The 27,205-nt window shown below is 41.0% G+C and overlaps 1 protein-coding gene across 1 annotated transcript in view; it reads right to left on the minus strand.

Annotated features, from left to right (window-relative positions):
* Positions 1–2,728: 2,728 nt before the first annotated feature.
* Positions 2,729–27,205, minus strand: part of LOC139390833 (uncharacterized) — a 35,083-nt gene continuing 10,606 nt past the window's right edge. The window contains exons 5-7 of the mRNA XM_071138230.1: positions 23,587–23,700; positions 23,451–23,456; positions 2,729–3,171 (exon numbers count right to left, since the gene is read on the minus strand). Of these exons, the coding sequence (XP_070994331.1) occupies positions 2,729–3,171; positions 23,451–23,456; positions 23,587–23,700 (563 nt within the window). The remainder of the gene's footprint in view (positions 3,172–23,450; positions 23,457–23,586; positions 23,701–27,205) is intronic.

Consider the following 27,205-nt stretch of genomic DNA (forward strand, 5'->3'; position numbering starts at 1 on the left):
TGGACAGTTCTTCCAATATCCTCAATATGCACCTCGGAATTGGATAAGGACACACGCAGTTGGTGTCTGTCTTCCCTTGTACAGTCTTGTCCAAAAGTTTTGAGAATGACACAAATTTTATTTTCACAAAATCTGCTGCCTCAGTTTGTATGATGTTAATTTGCATACACTCCAGAATGTTATGAAGAGTGATCAGATTAATTTAAATTCATTGCAAAGTTCCTCTTTGCCATGCAAATGAACTGAATCCCCCAAAAACATTTACACTGCATTTCAGCCCTGCCACAAAAGGACCAGCTGGCATCATGTCAGTGATTCTCTCGTTAACACAGGTGTGAGTGTTGACGAGGACAAGGCTGCAGATCACTCTGTCATGCTGATTGAGATCAAATAACAGACTGGAAGCTTCAAAAGGAGGGTGGTGCTTAGAATCAATGTTCTTCCTCTGTCAAACATGGTTACCTGCAAGGAAACACGTGCCGTCATCATTGCTTTGCACAAAAAGCGCTTCACAGGCAAGGATATTGCTGTCAGTAAGATTGCACTTAATTCAACCGTCTCCTAAAGTTGATTCAGCTGTGGGATCGGGGCACCACCAGTACAGAGCTTGCTCAGGTATGTCAGCAGGCATGTGTGAGTGCATCTGCACACACAGTGAGGAGAAGACTTTTGGAGGATGGCCTGGTGTCAAGAAGTGCAGCAAAGAAGCCACTTCTCTCCAGGAAAAAAGGGATTGGACTGCTGAGGACTGGGGTAAAGTCATTTTCTCTGATGAATCCCCTTTCCGATTGGTTGGGGCATCCGGAAAAAAAGCTTGTCCGGAGAAGACAAGGTGAGCGCTACCATCAGTCCTGTGTCATGCCAACAGTAAAGCATCCTGAGACCATTCATGTGTGGGGTTACTTCTCAACCAAGAGAGTGGGCTCACTCACAATTTTGTCTAAGATCACAGCCATGAATAAAGAATGGTACCAACACATCCTCCGAGAGCAACTTCTCCCAACCATCCAGGAACAGTTTGGTGACAAAAAAAAGCATTTTCCAGCATGATGGAGCACCTTGCCATAAGGCAAAAGTGATAACTAAGTGGCTCGAGGAACAAAACATCGATATTTTGGGTCCATGGCCAGGAAAGTCCACAGACCTTAATCCCATTGAGAATTTGTGGTCAATCCTCAAGAGGTGGGTGGACAAACAAAAGCCCACAAATTCTGACAAACTCCAAGCATTGATTATGCAAGAATGGGCTGCCATCACTCAGGATGTGGCCCATAAGTTAATTGACAGCATTCCAGGGCGGATTGCAGAGGTCTTGAAAAAGAAGGGTCAACACTGCAAATATTGACTCTTTGCATCAACTTCATGTAATTGTCAATAAATGCCTTTGACACTTGAAATGCTTGTAATTATACTTCAGTATTCCATAGTAACATCTGATAATAATATCTAAAGACACTGAATTAGCAAACTTTGTGGAAATTAATATTTGTGTCATTCTCAAAACGTTTGGCCACGACTGTCGCCTGTGAGAAAGACCTGATCATGTGACGTAGAGCCATGTGAGTGAGAGACGCTTCAAATTGGCAATACACTCAGGGAGACGGGCACAACGCAGCACTGCGGGCAAAAAAAGCCAAATATGTCATATTATATTAACTCTATCTAGAACTGCATTGTTGGTTAATAAGGGTTTGTAAGTAAGAATTTCACAGTAAGGTGAAATACTTGTTGTATTTGGCACGTGACACATTTTATTTTTTTCGATTTGGGTAGGGGAAAGAAAGAGTTTGAACACACTCTTGATCTCACTTCTGCATGAATATGTTATAAACAATAAGGCATTAAATAAGATATAACAAAGAAGTAAGATACACCACACACACAAGTGAACAAGAGATCTTGAGAATAGATTTGCATGAGAGCTGGAAGACAAAATGTGATAGAGAAGAAACTGTCACTCTAAATTTCATCTGAGAGAGAGAGAGAGAGAGAGAGAGAGAGAGAGAGAGAGAGAGAGAGAGAGAGAGAGTATACACTGAACAAAAATGTAAATGCAACATGTAAAGTGTGAACTGAAATAAAATATCCCAGAAGTGTTCAATATGCAAAAAAATGTTTTAGCACAAATTTGTTACATCCCTGTTAGTGAGCCTTTCTCCGCGCTGGCATAATCAAAGTGACACTGGACTTGCGCACTTGCCACATTCTTTAAGGTGTCTATAACTATTTTTCCATCCATCCGACAGATTTTCATGCAAAGATTTAAATACAAACAGTATGAGCATTTCAGGGTTTCCTTTAGGAAAATTTTGCCATCAATTAACAAGGGTTACTGGCCAAATGAGCCACATGTCCTTAAAAACAGCATATACCAAATTGCAAAAACACTATTCTTTGTGTTTCAATGTGTAGCATATGCAAAACTTTATAGCCTATTTTTGTTTCGATTTTTTGGCTACTTTCCTAAAACAATAGTTATCCACTTCAAGTTTCCACTGTTGGAGATTTGACCACAAAATGTATCAGGGCATTGCATGCATAGACCTTTAGGCTTCGGTGTCCACTATATGATACTAATATTTTAAAATTACATAGCATATATAAAGGAAGAGATGCTTAGGCCTAACCCCAGAGGGATAGAGGTATGCCAGCGAGGGTTCACAGTCCAGAGCCTCTAGCGAGGGTTCACAGTCCAGAGCCTCCAGGGAGGGTTCACAGTCCAGAGCCTTCAGCGACGGTCTGCAGCCCGGAACCTCCAGCAACGGTTCCCAGTCCAGAGCCTCCAGCTACGGTCTTCAGTCCAGAGCTTCCAGAGACGGTCTTCATTCCGGAACCTCCAGCGACGGTTTGCAGTCCGGAACCCCCAGCGACGGTTTGCATTCCGGAACCTCCAGCGACGGTCACGATCCGGAACCTCCAGTGATGGTTCGGAGCTTCTAGACACGTCGTCCAGTTCCGTTCCATGGCAGGAGCCTTCCTCTGCGCCGGTGTCCAGTCCAGATACGGCGTCCAGTCCCGCTCCATGGCAGGAGCCTTCCTTGACACCGAAGTCCAGTCCAGGCACAGTGTTCAGCCCAGGTCCATGGCTGGAATGAGCGGGTTCTTCGGCCCGCACCAGAGCCGCCACCGGTGCTGGCGATCTGCGAGCTGAGTGGGTACTTCGCCCCGCACCTGGAGCCGCCACCGACACTAATCACCTACCCTACCCTCCCCATTTTTTTTCAGGTTTTTGCGGCGGAGTCCGCACCTTTGGGGGGGGGGGGGGGGGGGGGGGGGTACTGTCACGCCCTGACCATAGAGAGCCATTGTTTCTCTATGGTGTAGTAGGTAAGGGCGTGACTGGGGGTAGTCTAGTTTATTATTACTATGTGGGGTTACTATGATATTACTATGATTCCCAATTAGAGGCAGCTGGTAATCGTTGTCTCTAATTGGGGATCATATTTAGGTAGCCTTTTTTTCCACCTGTGTTTTGTGGGATATTGTATTTTGAGTTAGTACATGTAGCACCTCTGTAGTCATGGTTCGTTGTTTGTTTCTTGTTTTTGTTTGATAGTTTCACTTATATCACGCTGCGCCTTGGTCCGTCTCTACACACGAACATGACACAAATTTTAATTTAGAAAATAAAAATGTCTCAACTGAATTAAACAAAACAGGTTTTGTATAAAAAAATGTTTTTGTATAATAAATAGGCTTACACTAATAACAATATTATACATTAATAATGATAAAACAAATTATTATAAAGATCTGTAAGTTTCAAAATTGCATCCTACCTGATTAGGGAGTTACACGGTAGCCTGCATTTGGTCTGCATTTGGTCGTGCCTACTTTTTTCTCGTCTTAGTCCAATACAATATTAAAACTTAAATTAAGTTCTCCTTGTAGGCTTTTCACTATAGGCATGCTCTTTTTCCTTTTAGCTCAGTAGCTTAGACCAAGGCTCCTCTCTAAGGTCCTCTCTCCTCAGCTCACATGCGCGCAAGGTGTGAGAGAATGGTGCTGAAGCCAAATTTCAGGGACTAGGCTATGATAAACAGGCTCTCCAGGACAATTTGTCCCACTACAATTTTATATATTGGCTTTTCAAAAACTGCAATTACAGGCTAAAAGAAACACTGTCGCATTTCACATCAGAGTAGTTGCCATCAAATTGACTTGTTGCAGATGAAAGTATGTGGGTAAATCCACAGTGAAAATGAAAATAACTTTTGAGGTAACATTTCCATGTATCAAATAATTTTTTTAAAAGTTGGTTATGGCACATGCGCTCTAGTCATCAGCTTGCAGATACAGTGCAGGTATAGCTGCATGATGAGATTATTATGGACAAAAATGACAGATTATTTTTATTTGTCAAATGGCAGCCAAGCATCGATCATCATGTAACAAGAATAAGACCTTCCATATTTATTGAAAGGCACACCAACCTCATCACTGTGCACTTTCATCACCCTGTGAAGTTCATCATCATTTATTTCATCTGTAGTTTAATAAACTGCATGCTTTCCCATGATGTCATGACATTTTTTTTTACCAGACATGTAGGCTACTTTACTGCATAAAAAGGATGGAAACCTGGTTAATGTCAAACCATTTTGAGGATGCTGGAATTATGTTTTGGATGAATGTGCGCAATCTTACAGGAGAATTTTGAAGTAGCCTAATCAGATGAAAAAACATTGTGACTGGTTGTGCTTATGCCACATATAAAAGGTAATACATTTTAAAAGGTAAATGATACATAATTAGGCTATGTTGAAGCGTTAGGTTCTTGGTGCGTAAGGAATAGCCGCTTGGATTGGAGAGGCAGCGCACTTGTTAAACTTCCATGAATAACTGGGCCTGACAGGCCACATTATTATAGGAAGGCTTGGGAGAATGATGATCCGCAACAGACAGTATGTTCAGAATTAGAAATAGAATTACAGCCAGACTGGGCTGCTACTGTGCCTTTCTTGACCTTATGAACTGTTGAGAGTAGACCCACAACTGATCCAAATGAAACATTCAAATCACAGGGCTTTTGCGCAGTTGTTCTAATGACACATTCACTGTAGCCTGGAGTATACTGTTGTAGTAACACTATTATTCATTGCATCGTGGTGTTGTAGGCTTCTATAGTCTATGTAGGATAATTGCAATGTCCCTAAACAAGGAAAAGCATATTTTGACTGCACTGAGCCTTTAATTAGGCTTTTGACCCTGAGCTGTGAGTTTCATGTCTTCACTGTTCTTTCATGCCAATGATGCACCTGGGCTGTCCACTTCCTATCAGCTATTTATATTTGTTGTGGATTCATATTGAAGCTTAATGCAGCTGTGAATGTTTTTATGTGTGTTATGATTGTTAGTTAGCCTATTGGAGATCTGGACAAACGATCCACTTACCACTATTGTCACTATGAATGGTGTATGGAGGGCAAGATAGACCATTAGACTGGTAGACTATCCTGACCTGTGTTATAGCAATAGTGCAGGGAAGTACGAAAACACCTTGATTTGGAGAGGCTCATGCAAGTAGATGAAGAAATGTGGCTAGGATGGAGGAAATTATATAGTAAAACCTGAAAAATAGTGAATGTGCCCAATAAAAACACACAACCCTCCCCTGTGCCCAATAAAAACAAACAACCCTCTCCTGTGCCCAATAAAAACACACAACCCTCCTCGAAGCCCCAACCCCCCAAAAAAGGTTTGACAAGTGACAACCTTCCCCTATATTGGATCACCCCTCCACCGCAGTACATTGCAATCTGACCCTTAGCGATACGTCCCTTAGCGATGTGTCCCCTCATGTGGCCAGAACTCAACAGCGTGTGTCACTAGGCAATGTGATTTGATTGAAAGAAATACAGGAAGCTACATACACTGAACAAAACTATCAACGTAACATGTAAAGTGTTGGTCACATGTTTCAAGAGCTGAAATAAAATATCCCAGAAATGTTCCACATGCACAAATAGCTTATTTTCTCTCAAATGTTGTGCATAACTGTGTATTCATCCCTCTTAGTGAGCATTTCTCCTTTGTCAAGATAATCAATCCACATAACAGGTGTGGCATATAAATAAGCTGATTAAATGGCATGATCATTACACAGGTGCACCTTGTGCTGGGGACCATAAAAGGACACTCCAAAATGTGCAGCTTTGTCATACAACAATGCCACAGATGTATTAAGTTTTGAGGGAGTGTGCAATTGGCATGTTGACAACAGGAATGTCCACCAGAACTGTTGCCAGAGAACTGAAAGTTGTTTTCTCTAACATTAGCTGCCTTCAACATCGTTTTAGAGGATTTGGCAGTACGTCCAACTGGCCTCACAACCGCAGACCACGTGTAACCATTCCAGCCCAGGACCTCCACATACAGCTTCTACACCTGCCGGGACCATTTGAGACCAGCCACCCAGACATCTGATGAAACTGAGGAGTATTTCTGTCTGTAATAAAGCCATTTTGTGGGTAGAAGCCATTCTGATTGGCTGGGCCTGGCTCCCCAGTGTTCAGTATAGTGTCTATGGTTTGTTAACATATATTGCTCTAATTAGCTCCCCCAAACAGTATTCCCATGAAACTGACTGGTATCAAATGACTGTCATGCAGACGTAGTTTGGACATTCCGCTGGTAAAACAAATAATTGTCATATACGATGATGACATGGTCTATTTTGAAATTACGTATGCCTAACTTGGTGTTTGAGGGTATAATATATATATATATATATATATATATATATATACTGATACTATTGATAAATATATATATATATATTATACCCTCAAACACCATGCCAATGCCCACACATTGAAAAAAATGTTTTTATATATAAATATACATTTATATATATATATTTTTTTTACAATATGTGTGGGCATTGGCAGAAATTTCAATTGGAGGATGCAAGTTATGTGTATTCTATAATGATATTCAATAGGCTACATCTGTCGTTAAAAACATTAAGAAATTATGATGTCATTTACATTTGTCTCCGTCACAAACTTCTGCAGTAAATTACAACTGTTACTACTGTTACCACTGTGACCACCAATAACACTGTTACTACTGTTTCCATTGTTACCACTGTTACCACTTTTACTACCGTTACCACTGTTTCCATTGTTAACACTGTTACCACTTTTACTACCATTACCACTGTTACAACTGTTACCACTGTTACCACTGTTACCACTGATACTACTGTTACTACCATTACCACTGTTTAAATTGTTACCACTGTTACCACTTTTACTACCGTTACCACTGTTACAACTGTTACCACTGTTACCACTGTTCCCACTGTTACCACTGTTACCACTGTTAGCACTGATACTACTGTTACCACTGATACTACTGTTACCACCGATACTACTGTTACTACTGATACCACTGTTACCACTGATACTACTGTTTCTACTGTTAGTACTGTTTCCATTGTTAACACTGTTAACACTTTTACTACCGTTACCACTGTAACAACTGTTACCACTGTTACCACTGTTACCACTGATACTACTGTTACTACCATTACCACTGTTTCCATTGTTACCACTGTTACCACTTTTACTACCGTTACCACTGTTACAACTGTTACCGATGTTACCACTGTTCCCACTGTTACCACTGTTACCACTGTTACCACTGATACTACTGTTACCACTGTTACCACTGATACTACTGTTACCACTGATACTACTGTTACCACTGATACTACTGTTACCACTGATACTACTGTTACTACTCTTACTACTGTTAAAACTGTTACCACTGTTACCACTGTTACCACTGCTACTACTGTTACTACTGTTGCTACTGTTACCACTGTTACTACTGATACTACTGCTACTACTGTAACCACTGTTGCCACTGTTACCACTGTTACCTCTGCTACTACTGTTACTACTGTTACTACTGTTACTACTGTTACCACTGTTACTACTGTTACTACTGTTACTACTGTTACCACTGTTACTACTGTTACTACTGTTACTACTGTTACCACTGTTACTACTGTTACTACTGTTACTACTGTTACCACTATTACTACTGATACTACTGTTACTACTGTTACCACTGTTACCACTGATACTACTGCTACTACTGCTACCACTGATACTACTGTTACTACTCTTACTACTTGTACCACTGTTACTGTTGTTACTACTGTGTAATAGCATGTTGTAGATGGAAATGGTTAGTATGGGTGTATGTTGAGACTTTAAAGGGTAAAAACATATTAAATCAATAACAGAAGGACACACTACGGCAAGTGTATACAGTTTAGTTGTTCATTTACATTTTATGAAAATATGTACAGAAATATGGGAACGTTAGATACTAATAGTTACAGTAACAAAAGAAGCAACAGAGCTTTAATACTATGTCTAAATATCAACCCTTCACAAGAATCTCTCTCAATGGTCAAGCTGTATTCCAGCATACACAGTCTCCTCCCGCCCCTCAGGTCTGTCTCTCTCTGTGGTTGGTCTGGAACCCTTCAATACTACAACCTGTCCATACCCCACATCCTCTGGAACCTCCCTGTGTTTCTCCATCTTCTTTAGAATATTGATGTCAGCATATTCCAGTTCTGGACTCTCATCAGCATCTGTGGGGACTGGGGAGATGTGACATGAGTGTTTGGAGGGGGGGTTGACTACTGCACAGATCATTTGTAGACAATTACACTTTGAGGGTCAAAAGCCTACTTAATGGCCCAGTGCAGTCCAAATCATGTTTTTGCTGTGTTTTATATCATATTGTACAACAGCTGACGAATATAACACTGTAAAAGTATGAAAACATAATTTCCTGATAGTTGTTGGTTGACAATACAATCTGCACATGACCTTCTATTCTGCAGGTTTGCTTGGGAAGGAGTTTCGGCTTTCCATGGTGACCTCACCATGTGGTAAATTAGTTAATAGACCAATAACAAAAGACTTCCAATCCTCTCTGCCAATAACAGCTATTTTTCAGTTGTCCACTTCCCACTTAGACCAGTCCCAGACAGACCTAGCAAAACTTTTGCTAAAACGCTATTTTTGCCCATTTGAATGGCAATCTATTAGAGTAAGGTACTTAATTGTTACCCAGAAATGATTTGATATTGATATAAAACAGCTGCATTGGGGCATTAAGCATTAATGTTGATTTACATAGATTCACATAGGCCAAGTGCACTTGGCCTATCTGTAGATCTGGAAATAGCCCTATTGAAACGTATCTAGGCCGACACTGCGTGAAGTAGAAAAGCCCACATAAAAAGTTCTAAAGTGAGCAATAACACTGAAACAACAGTCACATGAGCTGACTGAATGTGCTATCAATCGGTGTACTGTACATAGTACTCTTTGTTTGTTAGATCTGTCACACTACTGACCTGGCGTCTGTGAAGGTGTCCTCCTCTTGTGAATACAGTATGGTCCCACCACCACGGTTAGGACCAGGATCACAGCTACTAGTGAGCCTATGACAGTCCCATAAGATTCTCCTGCATGATAAGGTGGAGAGAAATGGGGGAGAAGCATGAGGGTTAATGTATGTAAGCTGTCAAAGGAGCATTTTACACCCCAAAAAACATTTGTTCATATATTTATAATTAGTCCATGTTTGACACAGACCCTCACAAATGCATGTCTACATTCAAGAAGCCTTTAGCTTCTTTGGAAGATTCTTATTTGGCTAAGAGACATGAGCTTTTTAGCTCCTCACCTCCAATGATCAGTTGTACTCCTCCGGTGCTCAAATGTGTTCCATTTGAACCATAGATTTCTAAGAGATATTCACCAGAATCACTCTTTTCTGTGTTAGATATCCTAAATGTTCCGATGTTGATAAAGAACTCTGATCTAGCTTTAATGGAGTCATGGATTCTCACTGTGTTGTTTTTCATTATGAATATCTGTATACTTGCACCAGTGGGGTCTTTTTTGAATATTAGTTCAGACCCTGTGGCATTATTCATCAGCTGAAGATAGACAGTTTCTCCAAGAGCTCTGTGACATGACATGTTCTGTCTAGCATCACAGGATTTCTCCTCCGTGCCTGAGGAAAGAAGGGGAAAAGGACACTTTTGTTGATAATGATTACTGTTATTCTTCATCTGAAACTCTAATAAAATGTTATTTTGTGACATGAATTGCCAGCATCTCACTGCTGGCTTGCCTAGAAAGCTAAGCAGGGTGGTGTCACGACTTTCGCCAAAGTCGGTCCCTCTCCTTGTTTGGGCGGCATTTGGTGGTCGACGTCACCGGCCTTCTAGCCATCGCCGATTCACTTTTCATTTTCCATTTGTTTTGTCTTTGTCTTACACACCTGGTTTCAATCCCCCAATTACTTGTTCATTATTTAACCCTCCGTTCCCCAATGTTTGTTTGTGAGTAATTGTTTGTATGTAAGACGGTCTGTTATGTGGGCTCACTTTTTTGTATTATATTTGTCTATTTTGAGTAAATTACGTTTATCTGCTGTCCTGCAGAGGAAAATCTTTATACTCTCTTTGGATAATTCATTCCAATCATTTAAAAGTTAACAGCAGGTATTCTGCATGTACGTTTAAGTATTTTGATATGTTTGATATGTATGACTCCTCTACACAAGCTACACACAGACCACATTACAGTTGGTGCCTGGATGGGAGACCAGATGCTGCTGGAAATGGTGTTAGAGGGCCAGTAGGATGCACCTTGTCCTCTAGTCTATTTTTTATATACATATCCCAGTGCACCAGGGCAGTGATTGGGGACATTGCCCTGTGTAGGAAGCTGTCTTTCGAATGGGACACGAAACAAGTGTCCTGACTTTTTGTGGTCGCTAAAGATCCCATGGCACTTATCGTAAGAGTAGCAGTGCTAATCTCAGTGTCCTGACTAAATTCCCAATCTGGCCCTTACCATCATGGCCACCTAATCATCCCCAGCTTCCAATTGGCTCATTCATCCCTCCTGCTCTTCCCTGTAACTGTTCCCCAGGTTGCTGCTGTAAATAAGAATGTGTTCTCAGTCAACTTACCTGGTAAAATAAGGGGTAAAAAAAATATCTAATTTGACAAGTAAATAATTTCAGTTTGCTTGCGAGGTATTAAAGCCATCAAACATGATGTGCACTGTGATAGGCCTATTACACTGATTTATGTCTGTTTCTTTTCTCCTCATTATAACACGGCATTGTACTCTGCTGTAATTATTCAGTTACCCTTTATAACACTGCCTTATTATTAGAACATACATGACCTCCATAGACAAACAACTGTAGCCTCTTACCATTAGAGAGTCCAGTTAACATCACCAGGAGTCCAAACACCACAAGCATGTTGTCTTCACAATGGCCAACCACTGATATGTGTTATATATGTTGGCAACTATAGATTCAAGACACAAATCCCAAACTCAGATGCCAAACTCAATCAACCTGATACATCAAGTGACTGGGATGTTTGAGCAAAACACACGATAGATTGTGTCACTTCAGGGATGAAAAAGGAAGTGTTTGAACACAGTCTTGATCTCACTTCTTTATTTCACAGACAAATGCATGCATATGTTGTAAACAATAAGGCATTAAATAAGATACAACAAGAAGTAAGATACACCACACACACAAGTGAACAAGAGATCTTGAGACAAGATTTGCATGAGGGCTAAAAGAGGAAATGTGATACAGAAGAAATTGTCACACAGTCTTTGAGGACTTTGTATTTCTGCACCACAGACCGAGCCCTGTGGTAGGTCCATGTGAACTCTATACTGTAAGTTATTTAGTAAATACTATGCCCTTTATACAGCTGTGTCTGTTGCTAGTCTCAAGTGCTAGTTTAACTGTCGCAAGAAAGGTTGAGAAACAATGTTACACCACACAGGTCATGTGTTCAATGTGAACCTCCTAATGGTGGCCTTGTGTGGGGAAACATTTTAAACATAGAAAATCAAGGTGAGAGTGTGTTTTTATAGACCTTTAGTTTGTGAACTGAATTAACTCTGAGTTCCACAGAAAATGTTGTGGACAGGTCAGATATGTTCCCGTAAATGCTTTTGTCGAAGAAATGGGTTGATGCCTCTATATGTTAGCCTGGTTCCATTCTTTATATGCTCTGTAGCCACCTCTTCTGTCATTGTACTGCTATCATTGTGGGGCCAGCGACCTTTCAGTTACTGGGCCAACGCTCTGACCTCAAGGCTACCTGGTGTCAGAGAAGGCTACTTTGTTGTTTTTTTGTTTATGCAACATATGATGTAATGCATAATAACTGATTCCAATAATGTATAGATGTCAAGAATTATAGATGACTACAATAGAAAATGTGTTTGACTAGGATTTTTGTTTTTGATTGGTTCACTGTGGAGTGACAATTTAATAACTGTTTCTAACTAACTTTAACTCTAAATGAGATATTTGGAATGGCAAAGGAGAAACACAGAGAGGAGTTGACTACACACCACAAACAGACTGGACCATCTTTATGCCACTACAGGGCAATACCATAATGACTATCATAAATACTGTGTCATATGTAGAGAATGTATACCACCAGAAACAAGATAGTACTGTCAGCTGCATTTGTGTTCTGAACATGTATTAATTTAGGTGAAAAAGCAGTTATTATTATAAAAACCAATTAAATAGGAATTACTTGTTTGTTTTCAACCTATTTTCAATAAAGTAGCCTATTCTGGTTATAAAAACAAATATTTTATGAATAAAGACTATATAAAATTACAATTAGTTAAAGTGTTTCCCTTTCGGAAATGTTAATATTTTAGCAATATAAAACAGAGTATGTGTTACACCAGTGTTTTTTTTTCTTAATATGAGTTCAGATCCCATGGCATCAGTCATCATCTGGAGAGAGACAGTTCCTTCCAAGAGCTTCATAACACTGGGATCCATACTCTCTACCAAGATCACAGGGTCTCCATGCCTGAGGATAGAGTGACAATGTTATCACAATTCTGACACAACTCGTATAATTCTTTATAATCTAATTATCGCATTCTGTGGCTAATAATGAGTGAACTTGCTAATAATATAAAAGTATAACATTATAATGCTCTAAATGTATAAAGAGAGAAATAAAGTAGAAACAAGAAATGGACATTAACATGATCTTATCTGGTATGGCATTAGTATGAAAGGCTTTTGTCATATATTTGTCTTCCATACACCAATAATATATCTGCCATGATTGGGGGACACAAAACATTAAACATTGACTTAGCCTTTTCAATGCAGTAAAAGGACAACTACATAGGAACCCAAATAAAGAATAGAATGACCCTGAGACTCCAGCTAACATCACAAAAAGTCAAAACACAGCCTCATGTCTCTTCACAAAGCAGCAACTTAGCAAAGGAACCTACTGTACTTATACAAAATCTTACATTTTTTTATCAGTCCTCCATTTCTACGAGTGTAATTTTGTCATAAACCTATTCATATGTTATGACTCAGAGGAAAGAGGAAGAGCCTCATCAGAGTTTCACTTCTTAATTCAAACAGCCAGGCTGGCTACATGTCTTTTGTGTGATTATATCAGTGAAGAAGCAAAACGTGTTAAGTGAGGCTACTTTTAAGTGTGATGAAGATATGTTGGCACCTGAGAATATAACACCTCATTTGTTGTGTCAGGGCAGTGGTCAGCTCTCACACACTGCTGTCCAACACTGACATGAAGACACTACCTTCTTCTACACAATTAGTAGGCTCTTTCATTTCATTTTAGATTGTTATCGTTTGAAAAAGTAACGAACAAGTAAGAGAGAGAGATAGAAAGACAGGAATTTGAGAGGAGGAGATGTGAGAGAAATAAGAAGTGAAAAAGAGAGGACCAGCAGTGTTTCCCTAAACGTGGTTAGTGACTAGTGTTTTTGACAGGCTGCAACTGATTCCTTTTGGGTTACAGCTGTTGGCTAGACACAATAACATGACTTTATAATGGACTATAGTATATGTTATATACTATAATGGATATAGCACTTTGTGGGGGCTCAAACCTTGTTGAATTGGGTTTCTTATTGGATGCAGAAAAAGATGTGCTTTAGAAAACAGTTTGAACCATTCTGCCATTGAGGATAGAGTGAAAATTATAACGTTCTCAACTGAACCTTTTTCATAATTTCACTTATGGACCTTGTGACCAATATGATAATTTTACAAGTAAAATCATTAACAAACTTATTTTGGAATGAATGATTGTTTATCACTGATTTTAGTCATAAGATGAAGATACAATTCTAATATCTGTAAGATACTGTATAAATGATTTTGCTTACAACAAGACAGTCCCACTACCATCATTAGAGGTCCATACACAGCATGCATGTTGATTAATCTGTCACAACAGGTCGCTGGCCCCACAATGATAGCAGTACAATGACAGAAGAGGTGGCTACATGGCATATAAAGAATGGAACCAGACAAACATATAGAGGCATCATCCCTTCATTATTAACAATAGCATCCAGGGGAACATATCTGACCTGCCGTAACATTTTCTGTGGCCCTCAACGTTAATTCAGTTCACAAACTAAAGGTCTATAAAAACACAACTTGATTTTTTATGGAATAAATGTATTTCCACATCAGGGCTGCAGATGGCTACTGGTGGTTAGAGCATTGGGTCAGTAACCGAAAGGTTGCTAGATTGATTCCCCAAATCATTCTGCCCCTGAACAAGGCAGTTAACCCACTGTTCCTATGTCATTGTAAATAAGAATTTGTTCTTAAATGACTTGCCTAGTTATATAAAACTAGAATGCTCAGAGTCAACACAGTGGTGTAATGTTTTGGGGTATCTGTAATGTCATGACTGTTCTGATCAGGTCAAGTTACAGGAGACCACAACCCTACAGATTATCTCTCAACCCCAACAGAGGAGGAGAGATCTAGGGGTCTGAAGATGTGGGGGTTTTATGACCCCTCACGCCCCTGGTAAATTTCAGGCCACAGACACATTCCTTTGTCCTGTTACTATGGAGAACCAGCCTCAGAACATTAAACATGAAATAAGGGGACTTGGAACTTGGACTTGGTCTTGATCCCAAGATGGCATAGCAGTTCAGACGTATTTTTGTCCTTGTCCTGTCGTGTATATAAATATATAGATATATTTACAACTTTTCTTTCACATACATTTTTAATTTTCCAAAAACTCATCTTCAGAACACTCTCCTGCAATCCGCTTCACCAATTTATATTTATATAAAAAAGTATTATTTACCTCAGATCTGTAATCCTCCGAGAGGCTAGCCAGAAAATAGCCAGAAGATAGCCGGGAGCTAGCCAGAAGCTGGTCCAGAAGCTACTCTGAAGCTGGTTCAGAAGCTAGTTAGCTTATTTACTGGCTAATCGTTAGTACTCAGCTAACCACGGTTTGTGGTCATCGGCTGTCCTTTGGCTCGAGAATCTATCGCCAGTTTTGTACGGCGCGGTGCAGCGCAGCGCGGCTCGGAACGGAACATACCGGATTTCGGCCTCTGGCTCTGGACATCCATACGTGGATCTCACAGCTAGCTAGCTGCTATCCGTGTGACTATCGGCTTTCGTCGATTCCGGAGCTAACATCAATTGTTCCGGAGCTAGCCAGCTGAAGAGTTCCATCAATCACTCCTGGGCTGCAGTCACCTATCCGGACCCGTTTTGCTGCCTACGCGGAGCCCCACCGGGCCTTCACAGTTGGACTGCCGACGTTGTCTACCCGAGGGAATTGTCCGGCTGGCTCCTCCGGCGCAACGTTGCCTGGGCGCCCATCTGCGGCCTGCTAGCCGTTGGCTATCTTATCGGCTGCTATCTGAATAGACAATCGGACAATTTTTATTTTGTTTCATTTTTATTTATTTATTTTTCTTCTTGGGCCTCTATAACTATATCTATTGTTTTTATTTTTGTTGTTGTTGTGTGATTTGGATTAATCCCCTCTACCACACGGAAACCCACTAATCTACTGACGGAACGCAAGAGTTGGCTAATAACAGACCTCCATTCTATGCTAGCTTGCTCCTATGCTAGCTTGCTACCGATTTAGCTGTCTAAATCGCCGTGACCCCCAACCAACCTCTCCACTCACTGGACCCTTTTGTTCACTCGACTGAGCATGCCTCTCCTTAATGTCAATATGCCTTGTCCATTGCTGTTCTGGTTAGTGTTTATTGGCTTATTTCACTGTAGAGCCTCTAGTCCTGCTCACTATACCTTATCCAACCTATTAGTTCCACCACCCACACATGCAATGACATCTCCTGGTTTCAATGATGTTTCTAGAGACAATATCTCTCTCTTCATCACTCAATACCTAGGTTTACCTCCACTGTATTCACATCCTACCTTACTTTTGTCTGTACATTATACCTTGATGCTATTTTATCGCCCCCAGAAACCTCCTTTTACTCTCTGTTCCAGACGTTCTAAACGACCAATTCTTATTGCTTTTAGCCGCACCCTTATTCTACTCCTACTCTGTTCCTCTGGCGATGTAGAGGTGAATCCAGGCCCTGCAGTGCCTAGCTCCACTCCTATTCCCCAGGCGCTCTCTTTTGACGACGTCTGTAACCGTAATAGCCTTGGTTTCATGCATGTTAACATTAGAAGCCTCCTCCCTAAGTTTGTTCTATTCACTGCTTTAGCACACTCTGCCAACCCGGATGTTCTAGCTGTGTCTGAATCCTGGCTTAGGAAGACCACCAAAAATTCAGACATTTTAATTCCAAACTACAACATTTTCAGACAAGATAGAACTGCCAAAGGGGGCGGTGTTGCAATCTACTGCAAAGATAGCCTGCAGAGTTCTGTCCTACTATCCAGGTCTGTACCCAAACAATTTGAACTTCTACTTTTAAAAATCCACCTCTCTAAAAACAAGTCTCTCACCGTTGCCGCCTGCTATAGACCACCCTCTGCCCCCAGCTGTGCTCTGGACACCATATGTGAACTGATTGCCCCCCATCTATCTTCAGAGCTTGTGCTGCTAGTCGACCTAAACTGGAACATGCTTAACACCCCAGCCATCCTACAATCTAAACTTGATGCCCTCAACCTCACACAAATTATCAATGAACCTACCAGGTACCTCCCCAAAGCCTTAAACACGGGCACCCTCATAGATATCATCCTAACCAACTTGCCCTCTAAATACACCTCTGCTGTTTTCAACCAAGATCTCAGCGATCACTGCCTCATTGCCTGCATCCGTAATGGGTCAGCGGTCAAACGACCTCCACTCATCACTGTAAAACGCTCCCTGAAACACTTCAGCGAGCAGGCCTTTCTAATCGACCTGGCCGGGGTATCCTGGAAGGATATTGATCTCATCCCGTCAGTAGAGGATGCCTGGATATTTTTTTTAAATGCCTTCCTAACCATCTTAAATAAACATGCCCCATTCAAGAAATTTAGAACCAGGAACAGATATAGCCCTTGGTTCTCCCCAGACCTGACTGCCCTTAACCAACACAAAAACATCCTATGGCGTTCTGCATTAGCATCGAACAGCCCCTGTGATATGCAGCTGTTCAGGGAAGCTAGAAATCATTATACACAGGCAGTTAGAAAAGCCAAGGCTAGCTTTTTCAAGCAGAAATTTGCTTCCTGCAACACTAACTCAAAAAAGTTCTGGGACACTGTAAAGTCCATGGAGAATAAGAACACCTCCTCCCAGCTGCCCACTGCACTGAAGATAGGAAACACTGTCACCACTGATAAATCCACCATAATTGAGAATTTCAATAAGCATTTTTCTACGGCTGGCCATGCTTTCCACCTGGCTACTCCTACCCCGGTCAACAGCACTGCACCCCCCACAACAACTCGCCCAAGCCTTCCCCATTTCTCCTTCTCCCAAATCTGCTCAGCTGATGTTCTGAATGAGCTGCAAAATCTGGACCCCTACAAATCAGCCGGGCTAGACAATCTGGACCCTTTCTTTCTAAAATTATCTGCCAAAATTGTTGCCACCCCTATTACTAGCCTGTTCAACCTCTCTTTCGTGTCGTCTGAGATTCCCAAAGATTGGAAAGCAGCTGCGGTCATCCCCCTCTTCAAAGGGGGTGACACTCTTGACCCAAACTGCTACAGACCTATATCTATCCTACCATGCCTTTCTAAGGTCTTCGAAAGCCAAGTCAACAAACAGATTACCGACCATTTCGAATCTCACCATACCTTCTCTGCTATGCAATCTGGTTTCAGAGCTGGTCATGGGTGCATCTCGGCCACGCTCAAGGTCCTAAATGATATCTTAACCGCCATCGATAAGAAACATTACTGTGCAGCCGTATTCATTGATCTGGCCAAGGCTTTCGACTCTGTCAATCACCACATCCTCATCGGCAGACTCGACAGCCTTGGTTTCTCAAATGATTGCCTCGCCTGGTTCACCAACTACTTCTCTGATAGAGTTCAGTGTGTCAAATCGGAGGGTCTGCTGTCCGGACCTCTGGCAGTCTCTATGGGGGTGCCACAGGGTTCAATTCTTGGACCGACTCTCTTCTCTGTATACATCAATGAGGTCGCTTTTGCTGCTGGTGAGTCTCTGATCCACCTCTACGCAGACGACACCATTCTGTATACTTCTGGCCCTTCTTTGGACACTGTGTTAACAACCCTCCAGGCAAGCTTCAATGCCATACAACTCTCCTTCCGTGGCCTCCAATTGCTCTTAAATACAAGTAAAACTAAATGCATGCTCTTCAACCGATCGCTACCTGTACCTACCCGCCTGTCCAACATTACTACTTTGGACGGCTCTGACTTAGAATACGTGGACAACTACAAATACTTAGGTGTCTGGTTAGACTGTAAACTCTCCTTCCAGACCCATATCAAAAATCTCCAATCCAAAGTTAAATCTAGAATTGGCTTCCTATTTCGCAACAAAGCATCCTTCACTCATGCTGCCAAACATACCCTTGTAAAACTGACCATCCTACCAATCCTCGACTTTGGCGATGTCATTTACAAAATAGCCTCCAATACCCTACTCAACAAATTGGATGCAGTCTATCACAGTGCAATCCGTTTTGTCACCAAAGCCCCATATACTACCCACCATTGCGACCTGTACGCTCTCGTTGGCTGGCCCTCGCTTCATACTCGTCGCCAAACCCACTGGCTCCATGTCATCTACAAGACCCTGCTAGGTAAAGTCCCCCCTTATCTCAGCTCGCTGGTCACCATTGCATCTCCCACCTGTAGCACACGCTCCAGCAGGTATATCTCTCTAGTCACCCCCAAAACCAATTATTTCTTTGGCCGCCTCTCCTTCCAGTTCTCTGCTGCCAATGACTGGAACGAACTACAAAAATCTCTGAAACTGGAAACACTTATCTCCCTCACTAGCACCAACTGTCAGAGCAGCTCACAGATTACTGCACCTGTACATAGCCCACCTATAATTTAGCCCAAACAACTACCTCTTTCCCTACTGTATTTAATTAATTTATTTATTTTGCTCCTTTGCACCCCATTATTTTTATTTCTACTTTGCACATTCTTCCATTGCAAATCTACCATTCCAGTGTTTTACTTGCTATATTGTATTTACTTTGCCACCATTGCCTTTTTTTGCCTTTTTTTGCCTTTACCTCCCTTATCTCACCTCATTTGCTCACATCGTATATAGACTTGTTTATACTGTATTATTGACTGTATGTTTGTTTTACTCCATGTGTAACTCTGTGTCGTTGTATGTGTCGAACTGCTTTGCTTTATCTTGGACAGGTCGCAATTGTAAATGAGAACTTGTTCTCAACTTGCCTACCTGGTTAAATAAAGGTGAAATAAAATAAATAAAATAAAAAAAACAATGGTTTCCGTCAGCCACAATGGTGGTCATGACGATAGATGGAATATGAAATTGTATGTCATTTTTGTTTTGTTATTAAAGGTTAATAGATGACGTTATTACGAAAACATTGTAACGTGAAGCGTTTTCCTAGTATATGTTTGATGTTTATACATTGTACGTTGTGTGGAAAATGCCTCCATCTCCCATCGAATCGTGGCATCTACACTGTTTCATTCCAACGCTGTGAGCTCTGAGCTACAGAGTTGTCTGTCCTCAGAAGACCCCTTACAGAGCAAGGGTGAGGAAACAGACTCCTAAGCCAAAGGGACACTGACATCGGGAGGACGATCAGAGAGGTGCGCTGGAGTAGTGCGTCATCGAACAGCCTGAACGGTCTGCGCAGAGAATCCTCGGAGATCTTCCTCACGTAATTACATAATTATATTCTGACCCATAAGAGCGGCAGTTTGGGGCAAGGCTAGGGTTAGAATAAGCACAGCTGACAAATTCACCCAAATGTATATTTCTCTCGTGTACTTTCTTTTTCCTCTCTCTCTTTGAAATCCCCATTCTGGGTAACACGCGCCATAGTGTGTTGGCCCGTTATACTAAGTTCTAATCAATAGTCTATAATGTGTTTTATCTACGTGTATCTTTTATCATCATTTTAGCTTTCTCGTAAATAAATATTCAACTAAGATTTGTGTGGTATGAACTCATTGGTGAGACCCGGGTCCGTGCAGATTCACAGACTATACGACGTTCGGAACGAGATTGTAGAGGTAACTGGTTAATTAGCGGCTGTTGTAAAATGGATATTCTGATATTCTTTGAGTTAATTTGGGAAATAGAAACTCAATAAAAACTAGTTTTCCCATGGTGCCCCAGGTTAATGAGTTAATAATTGCTTGATTCAGTTAATAATTCGATGAGCAACAGTCATCACATTAACTAATAAAACATCACGACAGTACTTTATTTGTCACGCCCTGGCCATAGAGATTATTTTATTCTCTATTTTGGTTAGGCCAGGGTGTGACTAGGGCATTCTAGTTTCATTATGTCTATGTTTTCTATTTCTTTGTGTTTGGTCGGGTGTGGTTCTCAATCAGAGGCAGCTGTCTATCGTTGTCTCTGATTGAGAATCATACTTAGGTAGCCTTTTCCCCACCTGGGTTTGTGGGTAGTTATTTTCTGTTTTGTTTTTCTACACCTGACAGAACTGTTCATTGTCGTTTTGCTCTTTGTTATTTTGTTCAAGTGTTTTTTTGTAAGTAAATCATGAACACTTACCACGCTGCGCTTTAGTCCACTCCCTCTTCTTTTAATGCCCGTAACATTATTACTTATATTTTTGACAAGAAAATAATATACTTCTTACTCCATACTTTTCCCCAAATGTACTCTTTACATTTTGAATGCTTAACTGGACAGAAAAATGGTCCAATTCACACTAACATCCCTGTTCAAGATAACATCCCTGGTCATCCCTACTGCCTCTGATCTGGCAGACTCACTAAACACACATGCTTCATTTGGAAATGATATCTGAGTGTTGGAGTGTGCACCTGGCTATCTTTAAAAAATGGTGCTGCCTGGTTTGCTTGATATAAGGACTTGGAAATTATGTATACTTTTGATATTTCAGTATATTTTAGCAATCACATTTACTTTGACACGTAACTACATTTAAAGCCAAATCATTTGACTTTTACTCGAGTAGTATTTTAATGGGTGACATTCACTTTTATTTGAATCATGCTCTATTAAGGTATTTTACATTTACTCAAGTGTGACAATTTGCTACCACCATGGAGTGAACACATGACCTGTGTTGTGTAACAGTGTTTCTCAACCTTTCTTGCACCAGGGATGGTTGTTCCTCCTTTGAGAAGTGCATTAAGTTAAACTAGTACTTGAGAACTGACTGAGTTGGTGTCAGAGAAACACTCTCTATATATATATTTATTTCTTTCTTAATGTGTTTGAGCCAGTCGTCCGGAACAGCTGATACTCTTATGCATTCTTCAATGTTACTTTCCTCGAAGCAAGCATATAAGTATTTTAGCTAGTCTGGTAGGCTTGTGTCAATGGGCAGCTCACCGCTGTGCTTCCTTTTGTAGTCTGTATTAGTTTGCAAGCCCTGCCACATCCGGAGAGCATCAGAGCCAGTGCAGTACGATCCAATCTTAGTCCTGTATTGACACACTGTTTGATGGTTCGTCGGAGGGCATAGCAGGATTTTTTATAACCTTCCGGGTTGGAGTCCCGCTCCTTGAAAGTGGCACCTCTACCCTTTAGATCAGTGCGGATGTTGCCTGTAATCCATGGCCTTTGGTTGGGGTATGTGCGTACGGTCACTGTGGGACAAGGTCATCGATGCACTTATTGATGAAGCCAGTGACTGATGTGATGTACTACACAATGCCATCGGAAGAATTCCGGAAGATATTCCAGTCTGTGCTAGCAAAACAGTCCTGTACCTTAGAATCTGCTTCATCTGACCACTTTTTTATTGACCGAGTCACTGATGCTTCCTACTTTAGTTTTTGCTTGTAAGCAGGAATCAGGAGGATAGAGTTAAGATTAGATTTGCCAAATGGAGGGCGAGGGAGAGCTATGCACGCGTCTCTGTGTGTGGAGTAAAGGTGGTCTAGAATTTTTTTTTCCCTCTGGTTGCACATTTAACATACTGGTAGAAATGAGGTGACACGAATTTGAGTTTCCCTGCATTAACCTGTTGCGACGAGCAATCCCGTATCCGGGAGCGTAATTATAGCCTCAAGCTCATTACCATAACGCAACGTTAACGATTCATGAAAATCGCAAATGAAATGAAATAAATATATTGGCTCACAAACTTAGCCTTTTGTTAACAACACTGTCATCTCAGATTTTCAAAAAATGCTTTTCAACCATAGCTACACAAGCGTTTGTGTAAGAGTATTGATAGCTAGCATAGCATTAAGCCTAGCATTCAGAAGGCAACATTTTCACAAAAACAAGAAAAGCATTCAAATAAATAATTTACCTTTGAAGAACTTCGGATGTTTTCAATGAGGAGACTCTCAGTTAGATAGCAAATGTTCATTTTTTCCCAAAATATTATTTGTGTAGGAGAAATCGCTCCGTTTTGTTCATCACGTTTGGCTAAGAAAAAAAAACGTATCCGGGAGCGTAATTATAGCCTCAAGCTCATTACCATAACGCAACGTTAAACAATTCATGAAAATCGCAAATGAAATGAAATAAATATATTAGCTCACAAGCTTAGCCTTTTGTTAACAACACTGTCATCTCAGATTTTCAAAGAGTATTGATAGCTAGCATAGCATTAAGCCCAGCATTCAGCAGGCAACATTTTCACAAAAACAAGAAAAGCATTCAAATAAAATCATTTACCTTTAAAGAACTTCTAAGGAACTTTCTAAATAACTTTTAAGGGCAGTTCTGAAGGAACATTATGAAACTATGAAAATATGTCAAAAGATCTAAATACATTACTGTGCTTTGAGTTTGAGCTTGATTAAAATTAAAACAGCAGTAAGCAGTATAACATCATCATTAGTCATCAGTCATGGTCCCCATGGCAACTTTCATGACAACAACACCCCTCTTAGAGTCCCACCGTGATCCACCTGAGAGACTGCAAACACTGCTTACTCACCATCATCTGGAGAGAGAGAAAAAGAGAGTGAGCGAGAGAGAGTGAGCTAGAGAGAGAGAGCGAATTAAGAATAATAATAACATTTTACTTATCAAACAAAATACATTAAACAAGGGTACAGTGATGCATTACTGACCTTGTTCTTGAGGACACCTTTTCTTCTTGTAGAAACAGTATGATCCCAGACAGATTGTCAGCAGAATGAAGACTTCAGCAAGTTGGAAATAAACAAACACATTGAACACTGATCCTGGGGGACAGAAGGGAGAAGGCATAACACCTAAATTAACTAATCAGCTAATTAATCAAATCCATAAAAATTAACTGCAGTAAGATCTGCTATCAACATAAAACCTACTAGCCCATGAGGAGATTTCTGCTGAATGTTCTGATAAAGGGAGACTGCAGTAAAATAATTTATTGTGTTGAGTAAGGTTTCATGCCTCTTACCAGTGGTTGCCTCTATCACAGTTGTGGAGGCCACTGTTGTAGGGTATTATTACCCTCAATAACCCACCCTGAAATCTTTGTCTCCTCACTTGCGACAGTGTCTCCTTGCAAAGTTTTATTTACATACTTTTTTACTTTGGATCCTGCATCGCGGTTAGCCTCAGCTGCTGTGACATCTACAATCTGTCCCGGGATCCTGCCAGACCAAAAAGCCTGAAGTTGTTTACCGTAGCTTAGCTACTAGCCTAGCTGGTAGCTATCAGTATCAAGCTAGCAAGGTTTCCCAACCCTTGTGTCTGGGACCTCAGAGGTTTCCCACACTAATTGTGGCTGGATTCCCTGCTGCCTGTTGCCTTTTCCCTGCAACATGACCTGGCTGGAACTGCATTGTATGGCTACCAACATTAACTGATGCTGTGACCAACAGTATGTGCAAAGACACTGCTTTCGTGTGGATTTAAAGGAGGAAACATATTTCTGATTTTTGGATTTTGCCATTATTGTGAACTCTTTTTGTTCATTTGTTCATCATGCAAGGAGAGAGACACAGAAGCCTAGCTGGCCGTATTTCTCAGATGGAGGTCATTATTGAACATTTTCAATGGTGCAGGAGCTGTGTTTATTTAGCTTTATTCTGAGACAATGTTGACTGCCCAGACTTTCAATGTAGCAACTGTTCGCATTCAGAGGACTGCAGACCAAAAATACATAAGTATTCAGACCCCTATGAGAAGTGTGTATCCTGTTTCCATTGATCGTCCTTGAGATGTTTCCACAACTTGATTAGAGTCCATCTATGGTCAATTACATTGATTGGGCATGATTTGGAAATGCACATTCCATTCTATTTAAGGTCCCACAGTTGACAGTGAATGTCAGAGCAAAAACCAAACCATGAGGTCGAAGGAATTGTCCGTAGAGCTCTGAGACAGGATTGTGTTGAAGCACAGATCTGGGGAAGGGTACTAAAACATTTCTGCAGCATTTAAGGTCTTCCTAGAGCTGGCAACATGGCCAAACAGATCAATCGGGGGCAGTAGAGCCTTGGTCATGGAGGTGACCAAAAATCAAACTGTCACTGAGTCACTGAAAGAGCTCCAAAGTTCCTCTGTGGAGATGGAAGAACTTTCCAGAAGGACAACCATCTCTGCACCACTCCACCAATAAGGCCTTTATGGTAGAGTGGCCAGACGGAAGCCAATCCTCAGTAAAAGGCACATGACAGCCACTCTCAGTAAAAGGCACATGACAGCCTGCTTGGAGTTTGCCAAAAGGCACCTAAAGACTTTCAGACCATGAGAAACAAGATTTTCTGGTCTGATGAAACAAAGATTCTACTCTTTGGCCTGAATGCCAAGCATCATGTCTAGAATACACAAAGAACAGAGCGATCCTTGGTGAAAACCTGCTCCAGAGCGCTCAGGTCCTCAGACTCGGGCGAAGGTTCACCTTCTAACAGGACAACAACCCTAAGCACACAGCCAAGACAACGCAGGAGTGGCTTCAGGACAGTCTCCAAAAATCTTTGAGTGGCTCAGGCAGAGCCCGCACTTGAACCCATACAAATGTCTCTGGAGAGACCTCAAAATAGCTCTGCAGCGATGCTCCCCATACAACCTGACAGAGCTTGAGAGGATCTGCAGAGTTGAATGGGAGGAACTCCCCAAATACAGGTGTGCCAAGCTTGTAGCGTCATACCCAAGAATACTTGAGGCTGTAATCGCTGCCAAGGGTGCTTCAACAAAGTCATGAGTAAAGGGTCTGAATGTCAATATAATAAATACCTGTTGTTACTTTGTCATTATGGGGTACTGTGTGTAGATTGATGAGGGGGGAAAAAACGATCGTATCCATTTTAGAATAAGGCTGTAACGTAACATAATGTGGAAAAAGTAATGGGGTTGGAGCACTTTCCAAATGCACTATATGTAGCCTAAGAAACAAGGTTCATGAAATCAAAATACATACATATTCTGAAACTCACTTAGACAATTTTTTGATAATACAGTGGAAGCAATACATGGTTATAACATCTACAGAATGGACAGAAATATCAATGGGGTGGTGTTGCAGTCTATATTCAGAACCACATACCTTTAAAGCTTGTAAAAAATCTCATATTAAATACTGTGGAAATAATATGGCTACAAGTTAATCTGCCTTACCTAAATTCCATTCTTGTGGGAAGCTGCTACTGACCACCAAGTCCTAACAGTCACTATCTAGATAATATGTGTGAAATCAAATCAAATTTTATTAGTCACATACACATATTTAGCAGATGTTATTGCGGGTTTAGTGAAATGCTTGTGTTCCTAGTGCCAACAGTGCAGTAGTATCTAACAATACACACATATCTAAATGTAAAATAATGGAAATAAGAAATGCAACCCACTGCTGTTTCCTGAAGTCCACGGGATAGGGCAGTGTGCAGTGCGATGGCAATTGCATCGTCTGTCGATCTATGCAAATTGAAGTGGGTCTAGGCTGTAAGGTAGAGATCATTTGATCCTTAACTAGCCTCTCCAAGCACTTCATGATGACAGAAGTGAGTGCTAAGGGGTGGTGGTCATTTAGTTCTGTTACCTTTACTTTCTTGTGTACAGGAGCAATGGTGGACATCTTGAAGCAAGTGGGGACAGCAGACTGGGATAGGGAGAGATTGAATATGTCTGTAAATACTCAAGCCAGCTGGTCTGCGCATGCTCTGAGGAACCTGCTAGGGATGCCGTCTGGGCCGGCATCCACTGTACTGACGTTTTGCCAATTTGATTGTTTTACAGAGGGAATAACTACACTGCTGGTATCCAACCATATTCCCAGTCACCTTGAAATGGTTAAATGCAGTGGTTCGCGCTTTCAGTTTTGAACGGATGCTGCCATCTATCCAAGGTTTCTGGTTTGGGTAGGTTTTAATAGTCACAGTTCGAACAAAATCACCTATACACTTCTTGATTAGGTCAGTCACCGTGTCCGCGTCTACAGTTGAATTCGGAAGTTTACATACACCTTAGCCAAATACATTAAACTCGGGTTTTCACAATTCCCAACATTTAATCCCAGTAAAAATTCCCTGTTTTAGGTCAGTTAGGATCACCACTTTATTTTAAGAATGTGAAATGTCAGAATAATAGTAGAGAGAATTATTTATTTCAGCATTTCTTTCTTTCATCACATTCCCAGGGGGTCAGAAGTTGACATACACTCAATTAGTATTTGGTAGCATTGCTTTTAAATCGTTTTTCTTGGGTCAAACCTTTCAGGGAGCCTTCCACAAGATTCCCACAAACTGTTGGGTGAATTTT

Source organism: Oncorhynchus clarkii, chromosome 31 (genome assembly GCF_045791955.1).
Source record: "Oncorhynchus clarkii lewisi isolate Uvic-CL-2024 chromosome 31, UVic_Ocla_1.0, whole genome shotgun sequence".
In the NCBI taxonomy this organism is placed as follows: domain Eukaryota; kingdom Metazoa; phylum Chordata; class Actinopteri; order Salmoniformes; family Salmonidae; genus Oncorhynchus; species Oncorhynchus clarkii.